The following is an 11,318-nucleotide window of genomic DNA, read 5'->3' as shown; positions in this document are numbered from 1 at the left end:
GCCACCGGGTCTGGGACTTGAACCGCGGTTGACTACGTGGGAGTCCAGTGACAGCCATTACGCAATCTGCCACCTGCTGGTCCTCACACTTAAACTTTTATGGACACTGACAATGTTGTGAAACAGAAAGTTCAAAGACAAAAAGGGGAACTACGGCCCCCACACTTCCTGCCTCTGCAGGGCCCTGACGTGACAGCTGCCACCAGCGTGGACCATAACATCTATCTGCGACTGTCCTGTCCTGTCCTGCCTCTGCTGCTGGAACGCGGCGCGCGAGGACGAGGACTTTCTGTTCTAGGCGGACAGTTCGCTGGCTTCTGGAATAGTCATGAGGCGTGCACTCGTCCCACCACCTCGAAGGAAACCCCGTGCCCTGGGCCGTGCACCCCGCTCCCCGGCCGCGCCTGCTCCCCGTCTCCCTGGTGTGCCTGTCCTGCACGCCTCTCAGTCGGAACGACACACTCGCTGGCCTTTGGTGACTGGCCTGTCACCCTGCAAGGTTCGCCCGTGCTGCACGGTAGGAGGGCGGGATCTGGGCTTCTCACGCGGACACTCAGGAGTGGCCGGTAAACACTGACTGGGTGGGTGGGTGAGCCTGGGTTTGAACCCACGCCTGCTGGCTGCAAAGCATCTCCCTGAAGCCCGCCCCGGCATGCCTGCTTGTGGGAGCGAGGTCCCCTGTACCCAGCCTGGCCCGGCACCTTGAGGTTGTGCCCGTCAAAGGGCAGGGAGCCGCTGACGAGGGTGTACAGGATGACGCCGAGGCTCCAGATGTCCACCTCCGGCCCATCGTACTTCTTCCCCTGGAACAGCTCCGGGGCGGCGTACGGGGGGCTCCCGCAGAACGTGTCCAGCTTCGAGCCCAGCGTGAACTCGTTGCTGAAGCCGAAGTCGGCGATCTTGATGTTGGCCTCGGCGTCCAGCAAGAGGTTCTCGGCCTGTGGGAGGAGAGAGGACAGAGCTGGGGCTCAGGGCCAAGCCTGTGTGGACGGGGGTGTTGGATGGGGGGCGTGCGCCCTGGGGCAGCCTGCCCAGACTGACACAGCTCTGGTTCCTTCCTCTCTGTGTGACCTTGGGCGGGGACGTGACCTCTTTGGACCGTTTCTTCACCCACAGAGTGTGGGTAATCTCAGACCCTCCCTCGCAGGGAACTGCGATGGTCTCAAGGTGCCCCCAGCATTCGCATGTCGAGATATGGCTGTGATGGGATCAAGTGGGTGAAAACTTGGGGTCAGCACACGGAGTGGTGGTTAAGGCACTGGACTCCCACACGACTGACCGTGGTTTAAGTCCTAGACCTGGCGGCTTGAAAAACACCCTGGGTGCATTTGTGTGTGTGCCCAAAATTCCAGGAGGAGAATGGAGAAGGGATAGCGGCGTGGCCGTCCCCCTGGGGGGTGATTTCTCACTTTCCCTCTGTCTGTCTGTGTTTCTCTCCAGTGAGTGCATGTGCCCTACAGCCAAAATTAAAAAAAGAGGGTGAAAACTTATTCCCACTATGGCATACAGAGGTGGGGCCGTTGGGAGGAGAGGAGGATTAAGGTTGTTAGTGCGGGCCCTCACCACTGAGTCCTGGTGGGTTTACAAGGAGAACGAGAGTCCAGAGCAGAGACGCAGAGACACACAGACAGAGGCATGTGCGCCCCCAGACAGAGCAGTCAGAAAGCTCCACTTGATGTGGCCCCTAGACTGTGTACTTCCAAACCACGAGCTGGAAAAACCTCCACCTTACCAAGTTACCCAGACTTGGCTACGGTCTATTATAGCGACAGAAGGGGCCAGAATGGGCAGTCTGAGGATGAAATGAACCATCGCTTTCTTTCTTTCTTTCTTTCTTTCTTTCTTTTTTTTTTTTTTTGAGAGGTTTTCACTATAGGGTGTGTGCACTCGCCAGACAGAGAGAGAGACATAGAGACAGAAAGCGAGAAATCACCCCCCAGGGGGGATGGTCACGCCATCCCTTCTCCTCCATTCTCCTCTCGGGATCTTGGGCATGCACGCACACACGTCTGGCGTGAGATTTAAGCCCCCAGGCCCGAGACACGAATCGCAGTCGACTACGTGGGAGTCCAGCGACATAGCCATTACGCTAACTGCTGGTTCCCAGCCATCGCTTTCTCAACGGTGCCTTGCACCCATGAGCCCGTGCAGTACCACGACCCCAGTGGTGCTCAGAGCTCAGGTCTGCTCCTCTGAGACTCAGTTCCCCACAGGGAAAAACAAAAAAAGCCCTGACCGCTTAAGACCCATAAAGAGGAGACAGTCGCTACCTAATCCTGGCTGCGTACCTCCTATGTGCCAGCCTCAGACCCTGTGGACTAGGGCGTCTAAGAGTGGCTGCCGTGGTGGTTGAAGTGCCGGATCCCACATGGCCAAATCCAGAGCCTGGTGGCTTGAAAATCAGGCCAAGTACATGTGCATGTGTGCCCCAAACCCCGAAAGGAGTATGGAGAAGGGACTGCAGTGTGACCACTGCTCTGGGGGTGATTTCTCACCTTCTCTCTCTCCCCACCCCCCTTCCGCTGGCAAGTGCATGTACCCTATGGCACAAACTAAAATAGTAAAAACTGAGTGACCGCCTACTGTGGGGTTAAGGGTGCAGATTCTGGAAGAATCCCGGCTCCGAGCCTCGCTCATCGTGTAGCTTTGGGCGGTGTGCCAGGTGTGTCATGGAGGGCAACCTCAGTGCCTGCCTCGCAGGCGGCCCTGGGGTCGAGTGCAAAGTGCTCGGAAGGGCACCCGGGACGCGGTCAGCCCTTGGGGCAGGCTCTGCACTGCTACGAGGTGTGTGTCTGTGAACACGTGGCCACGTCACAGATGAGGAAACTGAGGCTCAGGGAGACTCACGCCCTTGGCAAGAAGCAGGCAAGGCTGGAAGCTGCACAGCCTGAGCCCACAAGGACGTGCCAGCATTCTGCCCCTTCCAGCCTTTTTCTTCCATAAGAGAAAGAGAGACACACAGAGAGAGAAAAAGGCACCCCCAGTAGGGTCTTCTCACTTCTGTCCACCCCAGCCTCTGCCGGCCTGGGTCACTGGGGCATGCGCGGGTCTCGTGTGTACAGGGAAGCCCCTCCCACACAGGTGCATCCGGGCTGCACCTCTAGCTGGCCCTCCTCCAGCCTTCCAACCATCAACAGGTGCACACGCCACCCTTCAAAGGATCGCCTATGTCAGGGCATCTTGAATGCGATCCTCGCTGGGCTCAGGCTGCCAGCATCTGTGGCCTCCTCAAGGGTCTCCTCACCTGCTGGTTTATTTCTATACCACCCTTACCGGACAGGGGGCTGAAATTCACAGCCCCCCTTTAGAGTTCTTCCCCAAACCTGAGCCTATCAGTGTCTGTTGTACACAGGGGTATCATTTCCCTTCCTAGAACTGAGGCTCCCCAATCCAGCTCAGCCTTACATATGGGTAGTTCCCTGGTACACTAACAGGACCCCAAAATTCATTTTAGCCACTCCCAAGATCCTCCACCGGGGGCGTGCGAGCTCCGGGTTAATCTTTATCAGCTGTTCCACAGGGACAGCAAGGCTTTAGAAACTTCTACCCCCAATTTTTATTTTTAAAGATTTTTGCCATAGGGCATGTGGGTTTGCCAGAGAGACAGAGAGACACAGAGAGAGGGAAAGTGAGAAATCACCCTCCGGGGGGCTGGCCACACCACAATCTCTTCTCCTCCATTCTCCTCTTGGGATTTTGGGCACGCACACACATTCACCCGGCATGATTTTCGAGCCACCACACCACCTGCTGGTCCCTCCTACAGCAATTTGCTAGTGGGGGTTTAAGTATTTTTTTCAGTTATTCCTTGGGTCTGGCAGGTGGCATGGTGGTTAAAGTGCTAGACTCCCACATGGCCAACCATGTTTCAAGTCCTGGACCTGGCTGTTTGCTTTTTCACTTTTGCATGCAATCTCTCTTTCTCTCTTGCTCACTTGCTCTGGTCAAATTTTTAAAAATAATACATACATTTTTTAGAAAGCTATTTCTCTTGGGGCCAGCAGGTGGCACAGTGGTTAAGGCGCTGGACACTCCCACATAGCGAACCACGGTTCAAGACCTGGACCTGGTGGCTTGCTTTCTCACTTTCCCTTTCTCTCTGTCTCTCCCTCTGTCCAAATTAAAATAAATGAATGAATGAATAAATAAAATTTATAAAAAAAAGTTATTTCTCTTATGAATGAGAGATAGAGACAGAAATAGAACCTCCATGGGCCAGCAGGTGGTCTGGTAGGTTAAGGGTGCTGGATTCCACATGGCTAATCACAGTTCGAGTCCCGGACCTGGCAGCTTGCTTTCTCACTTTCCCTCTTTCTCTCTCTCACTCTGTCCCTCTATAAAAAATAAGTAAATAAAGTTAATTAAAATAATTCTAAAAAAAAATTAGATATTTTTTAAAAAAGTTATTTCTTTCTCTTATTAATGAGAGAGACAGAGAGGCAGAGACAGAAATAGAACCTCCAGGGGCCAGCAGGTGGCATGGTGGTTAAGGACACTGAACTCTCACATGGCTGACCACGGTTCAAATCCCAGACCTGGCAGCTTGCTTTCTCACTTTCTCTCTTTATTTCTCTCTTTGGCCCTCTGTGGTCAAATTTAAACAAATAAAGTTAAATAAAATAATTCTTAAAAAAAAAAATTTAAAAAAAGAACTAGAACCTCAAAAGGAGTCCTAGCGCTATGATCCATCCCAGTTCGGCCAGCCTCACTCACGGGTGCATGTACACCTGGTGTGTTCAGGGAGGTGTCTGGGTGTGAACCCAGAACCTGCCCAGTATCATTTGAATCTAATACCAATTTAAAAAATAGGGCTTCTATGGGACCAGCAGTTGGCGTAATGGCTACGTTGCTGGACTCCCACATAATCATCCCTTCTTCTCTATTCTCCCCTCGGGATTTTTGGCATGCACGTACACGACCAGCATGGTTTTCAAGCCGCCGGGTCCAGGACTTGAACTGTGCAGTTAGCCATGCGGTTCTAGTGCCTTAACCTCTATGACACCTGCTGGCCCTTTTATATTCCATTTCTACTGCACTTTACAAAGGACCTATTCATGTGGCTTGGAAGTTCTGCACTCCCACGCAGCCCTGCACACAGTAGGTGCTCACAAACTGGCTGCAAGACATCTATCTGGCCTTAGGATGGGAAGTCCTGAGACGTAGTTCTCTTAGTGGGAGGCGGATGGGGACCCCTGAAAACACAGCTCCTGAGGGGGCCGCTCTCCTGCAGCCCCGACAGGCAGCCGGGTCCGCAGTGCAGGGCACGGCGGCTTTGCCCTCAGAGGACCGTCTCAAGTTCTAGGGTGCCTAGGTTCCAAGTCCCACAGGCAGTGGACTCGGAGGCTCTAGAATCTCAATTCTCAAGGATCCCCGATGTTTTGACTTTAGAACACCAAGGCCCCAAGGCTCTGAGAATGACGAGCTCTGAATCCCATCTGGTGATGAAGATGCCCATGCAGCCGCCAGGCCGATCTCGGGCATTTTCTTTCCTTCCCTTTCCTCACTCCTCCCATCCCAGCTCCACCCCTGCCAGCCTCGTGTGGTCTGCCAGCCCAGCATCTGCCCGAAAGAGCGGCAGTGGCATGGCGGGACACAATGGTAGTGACACGATGTACTCCGCGATGCCGAGGCCACATGGGAAGGACCCAGGTTCGGGTCCTGAGTTCTCCCTGTGCACCCCGAGTGAGAGCACGGGTGATCCTGATGGTGGGAGCTAAGGCTGCACTGTGGAGTGAAGACCGTCAGGGGTGCCTTCCTCTGCCCTCCCTCTCACATAAAATAAATTTAAAGAAAGCTCGGTGGCGGGGGGAGGGAGGTAGGACAACAGGTGGCATAGTGATTAAGGTGCTGGACTCCCACAAGGCCGACCATAGTTCAAATCCTGGACTTGGTAGTTTAAAAATCACACTGGGCGTAGGGCTGGCAGGTGGCATGGTGGTTAAAGCGCTAGACTCCCACATGGTCAACCACAGTTCAAGTCTCAGACCTGGTGGCTTCCTCTCTTGCTTTCCCTTTCTCTCTCTCTGTTTCTTTCTGATCAAGTTAAACAATAACAACAACAGATGGAATTAAATAAATAAGTAAATCTTTAAAAAAAGAAAATCACACCAGGCACACGTGCGTATGTGCCCCAAACCCTGAGAGAATGGAGGACAGGGACTGAGGCATGGCCACCTCCCCAGCAGGTGATTTCTCACTTTCGCCCTCACTGTCTGTCTCTGGTGAGCACACGTGCCCTATGGCAAAACCCTTAACAAACAGAACAGCTCGAGAGAGACAGGGTTGCACGGAGGACCCTGAAGGGGTAGGGCAGGGCTGGGGAGACGCAGGACCCTGGGTCACAGAGTGGGGAGCTTACCTTCAGGTCCCTGTGTACCATGGTTTTCTTGTGGCAATAGCGATCTGGGGGGAGGGGGGAAGGTGAGCATGCGTACCACCACAGACGGCCGCAGCCTCCCTCGGTGGCCCTGCGACTCCACTCACAACCAAGCACTGGGACCCCAGGCCTTCCCGGGCACAGGTCACCTGGGGGCCTCACACCCTGATTCGGTCACAGAAAAACACGCACAGACACGCCTCCACTGCGAGACAGCTCCTGACATCACAGCCCAAATGCCACCCCCGATGTCCATCCTGGAAACTCCCACGTCACACACCTGAAGACAGACCTGCAGCTCCAACTGCCCGGGCTGACACCCCTTACACCAGGATAGTCGTCAGGGCAATCTGCAGTCCCAAATGACACCCTCACACGCACATGCCCTAGCACACACACGCCCTAGCACATACATGCCCTCGCACGCACACGCCCTCACATGCACACACCATCATGTACACACTCTCACGCACACACAGCCTCGCACGCACACACCCTCACACACACGCCCTTGCACGCACATGCCCTCCCCTGTGTGCCCGCTTATGCACACGACTGGCACTATTGTACCTTCTCACTCGCCCGCCTGCACACCCTCACACCCGCATGCTCATTGGCGTTGGGGCACCCTCACCACCACAGACCTGTACACCCATACACCTTAGTCGCTCACCTGGGCACCTGCACACCCTCTTGCTCACCCCCACTCCTCGGCCCTGCTCACACTCTGACAAGTCTGGGGATCCACACTGCCATACTTGTGCACACCCACAATTCAGATTCTTCCTCCCTACATCCACACCCACCCCAAGCCCCTCGGCCACTGGGCCTGCCACACACCCCCACCCATACAGCTCCTCACCTGCCTACCTGGGCACCTGCACACCCACTTCCCACACACCCTGACTCACACACCTACACACTCACACACACGGGCTCCCTCACACCTGTGTGCCTGGACACCTTCCCGCCTGCCCAGCTCACCCGCATACCTGCACCCCGACATCTGCAGACCCGCATCTGCATGTCCTCCCTGCCCCCCAATTTCAGCCACCACCAGCCCTGCTCCCCAGGGACACAGTCCCCGGCTCCCAGCCCCGTCCCTGACCTGTCGGAACTTAGCTCGAGCTTCCTTCTCCTTCATGCGGCCGTGGGACACGAGGTAGTCAAACACTTCTCCTGCAGGGCAGAGGCCGGAGCGGTCGAGGTGGGGTGGGGGGTGCGGGCAGGGGGCATGGGGGCGGGAGCGCGGGGTGGGCCTCACCAGCACTGGCATACTCCATCACCAGGTACAGCGTCTTCTCGGTCTCGATCACCTCGAAGAGCTTCACTGCAATGAGGAAGGGGTTATGTGGGAAGACACCCCCAACCTGTCCTGGAAACTCCCTGTCTACAGGACCCTCAGGGCTCCCTGCTGATGGGACTGTCCAGGCTCTTCGGCTCCCCCCAACCACCCTGGCCACCCTCCCACAAGAATAGCCACTCACTGAGGCCTGGGCTATGTCGGCATCCCTGCAGTGTCCCCAGCACCTGGCACCTAGCAGCCCCTCAACACATGCTTGCTGAGTGAAGGGACGGACACACAAAGGCTGTGGCCACACCTGGGCGGCTAGACCCTGCTTCTCTCAGTGAAGACCCTCGCTCTCCCCACTGCCTAACGGCGAAGGTGACCTGCTGACGATGGTGACCAGACACTTCCGCCTGGAACTAAGCGTTTGGAAGCATGATCCTACCCAGTCCTTGCAGAGACCTTGAGGTAGGCCCTCTTATTACCTCCACTTTGAGAAAGCTGAGGTCCAGAGGTTCAGTGACTTGCCCAACGTCACACAGCAATGACGACATTGTGACAAACCAGGTCTCCCCACTGCGAGCCCCCTCTGCTGCCTCTCCTTTCCCCAGGGCCCAGGTGGACGGGAGCCCACCCTCCCCTCTCACCGATGTTGGGGTGGTTCAGGCCCTTCATGATGCGGACTTCTCGGAACAGCTGGGCCCAGCCAGAAAGGAAGACAGAGAAGAGTGAGGGTGGGCGGTCCAGGGGACCCCTTGCCCCGGCAGGGGTGCCAGGCAGGTTGCCGCTGTCCTGGGCACCCTGCCCCTGCTCCTGCCTCAGGCCTCACCTTCTGTAGGCTGCTGGGGTTCAGCTGGGTTTTGTCAATGATCTTGATGGCGACCTAGAGGTGGAGCAAGGAAGCACAAAGGTCAAACCTGTGACCTGGGAGAAGGCCCCACATCAAACTACCTCGACGTCCTTCCTCTGGCCTTTCTCCCGGAAAGGCCCTCAATCTGGACCATTCCTTCTGGACGGGGAACCTGGGCCTCAGGGCCTCTGCACACGCAGATCCATATCCAGCGCCAGCTTGGCTTCTGCAGGGGAACACCCCCATTCCACGGCAGGGCCCGCGTGAGGCTGCTCCTGGTCTATCGGGTATGTGCGCGGGTGACCAAGACTCTGGGGGCCCCTGGGAGGGCGCCTCTGGTCACTCACCATCACATCTTTGTCTTGAATGTAAGAGCTGAGAAACGATAAATTCTAACTGGAGCTCAGGCTACTGAGCCTCTGCACGCACCAGGCCCTGGGCGGCGCGCTCGGGGAGCCCTCAGCCTCTCTCAGCCCTGCCCTACCAGGTGCAGGATAATTACCACTTTTTTTTTTTTTTTGAGAGATTTTTTGCTGTTGGGGGTGTGCGCTCGCCAGAAAGACAGAGAGAGACAGAGAGACAGAAAGCAAGAAATCACTCCCCGGGGGAATGGCCATGCCGCAATCCTTCCTCTTCCATTCTGTTCTCGGGATCTTGGGCACGCACACACACAAGCCCGGTGTGAGATGAAGCCACCGGGTCCAGGACTCGAACCGTGGTTGATTTCATGGGAGTCCAGCGACATAGCCATTACGCTAACTGCTGGTCCAATTACTGCCTTCTTACACAAGGGGAAAGCAAGGCACAGAGTGGCCCAGGCGCTTGGCTAGGGTGACACAGCTAGCAAGCAGTGGCCCAGATCTGAGCTTCCTTCCATGGCCTGATACGAGTCTACCTCTTAACACTTAAAACTTAAACACACATACACATTTTTTTTTTTTTTTTTTGGTCAGAGGACACGTGTGCTTGCCAAAGAGAGACAGACAGACACAGAGAGAGGGAGAGGAGAAAGCACCCCGCACGAGGTACGGTCATCTCATAATCCTGTCTCCTCCATTTTCCCTTCCTTTTGGGATTTTGGGTACACACGCACATGTGCTTGGTGTGTTTTTCAAGCTATTGGGTCTGGATTCAAGCCACACAGTTGGCCACATGGGATCCAGCTGCCTTAACCACCAGGCCACAGAGCTGGCCCCCACATATGTATATTCACAAGAGCTTGAGATGGGGTTGGCAGGGGGTGTGGTGGTTAAGGCACTAGACTTCCCACAAGGCCAACTGAGGTTTGAGGACTGGGCTTGGTGGCTTGTTCTCTCACTTTCCCTGTCTCTCTCTCTCTGGTGAACTAAAACCAATAATAATAATAGTAAATAAAATTAAATAAGTAATTATTTTTTTAAAAAGAGCTTGAGGTAATGCCATCGGAGAAAAATCAGAACACTATTGAACTTTTGTATACTTGGTTTACAATGTAGTTCAGTTTTTATTCTGAATCACGCATTAGGATAAAACAGCAAGTTTTTCAGCAGCCAGTGTCCTTGAAAGCTCTTATCTGGCCCTAGGTCTAGTTTGCCCACAGGATTTTGGCTTCCCCTCCCCAGATCTACTGTTAATTCAGCAGATTACAAAGTCTTCTCCCGGAGGCCTTGATCCCTCAGAGGCCGGTCTTCCCAGAACCCCCGGGAACGTGTACGAGAGCCACGTATGGGAAGACCGTGTTCTTTGTGGGGGAGAGGGTCTCTTCGTTTTCTTCATATTCTCACGAACGACTCTTTTACAATTTTGTCAAACACTTTTTATGCCAATATTGAGACGATCATATGGCTCCTCTCCTTTTATCTGTGACTGTGGTGAAGTACATGAATAAATTGTCAAATGGAAAAGAACTCCGCATTCCTGGGATAAACCCAGCTTTGTCATCACAGGGCTTTCTTTCATGGGTCTGCCAGATTCTATCTGCTAATATTTTCAGATTTTTGTATCTACAGTCACAAGTAAGATCGGCTTGTCATTTTGTTCCCTGTCTGCTTTTGCTCTGAAGCCAAACGGGCACATGAAGTCAGCCGGGCAGTGGAACCTCTGTCTTGAGTCCCTGGAAGGATTGCCATAAAATCTGAATGCTTATTAGAATTTGCCCATAAATCCATCAGGGCCTGGTGTCTTTTCTGTGTAGGTCGCAGACCGTGAGAGGGCAGGGGGGAGAGCCCACCCCAACCTCTTCCGACCTCCGCTGAGGCCAGCCCCCCACTCACCTCCCGGCCCGTGAGGATGTGCCGAGCCAGTTTGACCTTGGCGAAGTTGCCCTTCCCGATGGTCCTCAGCAGGCGGTAGTTTCCCACATGTGGCTGCTCCTCAGGGCAGGAAGCGATGGAGTTCCGGCAGCGGGCACCCAGGGAGCGGCTGGACCAGGACGGCCCTTTGTCTGAGGAGCGGCCACTGCCCAAGGTGCCATGCTGGTGGGGAGACGGAGTGTGAGCCCACCTGGGCTGGAGCAGTTAACACCAGTCAGGCTACCAGTCCCCCCCCGTGGGCCTTTGCAAACTCAGGTCACAGGAAACAGCGAGGCCTTAGAGCCCTTCATCTCTCACTACAAAAATGTGCCCCCCAAGAACAAAAGCCCTGGGGACCCCAGACTCCACAGTGCCCGGGACCCCCAACATCAGGCCTTCTCTTCACCCCCCACTGTGGTCTGTCCACCCCCAGTCTCTCTTCCTAATTACTGGTACCTCCATCATGTCCACTGTAAATATGTTTATTTTAAAGTTGCTTGACTTAGGCACCAGCAGGTGGCGTAGTGGTTGCAT

The 11,318-nt window shown here is 54.8% G+C and overlaps 1 protein-coding gene across 1 annotated transcript in view; it reads right to left on the bottom strand.

Annotated features, from left to right (window-relative positions):
- Window positions 1-10,967, bottom strand: part of MARK4 (microtubule affinity regulating kinase 4) — a gene marked incomplete at both ends in the record, with an annotated part of 32,540 nt that extends 21,573 nt beyond the window's left edge. Inside the window, 7 exon segments of the mRNA XM_027766933.1 lie at window positions 702-938; window positions 6,359-6,402; window positions 7,454-7,555; window positions 7,641-7,706; window positions 8,312-8,360; window positions 8,494-8,547; window positions 10,767-10,967. Coding sequence (XP_027622734.1) covers window positions 702-938; window positions 6,359-6,402; window positions 7,454-7,555; window positions 7,641-7,706; window positions 8,312-8,360; window positions 8,494-8,547; window positions 10,767-10,967 — 753 coding nt within the window.
- Window positions 10,968-11,318: the final 351 nt, after the last annotated feature.

The sequence above is a fragment of the Tupaia chinensis genome, unplaced genomic scaffold (genome assembly GCF_000334495.1).
Source record: "Tupaia chinensis unplaced genomic scaffold, TupChi_1.0 Scaffold000067_1, whole genome shotgun sequence".
In the NCBI taxonomy this organism is placed as follows: Eukaryota; Metazoa; Chordata; class Mammalia; order Scandentia; family Tupaiidae; genus Tupaia; species Tupaia belangeri.
This window is presented reverse-complemented; position numbering and strand designations above follow the sequence as displayed.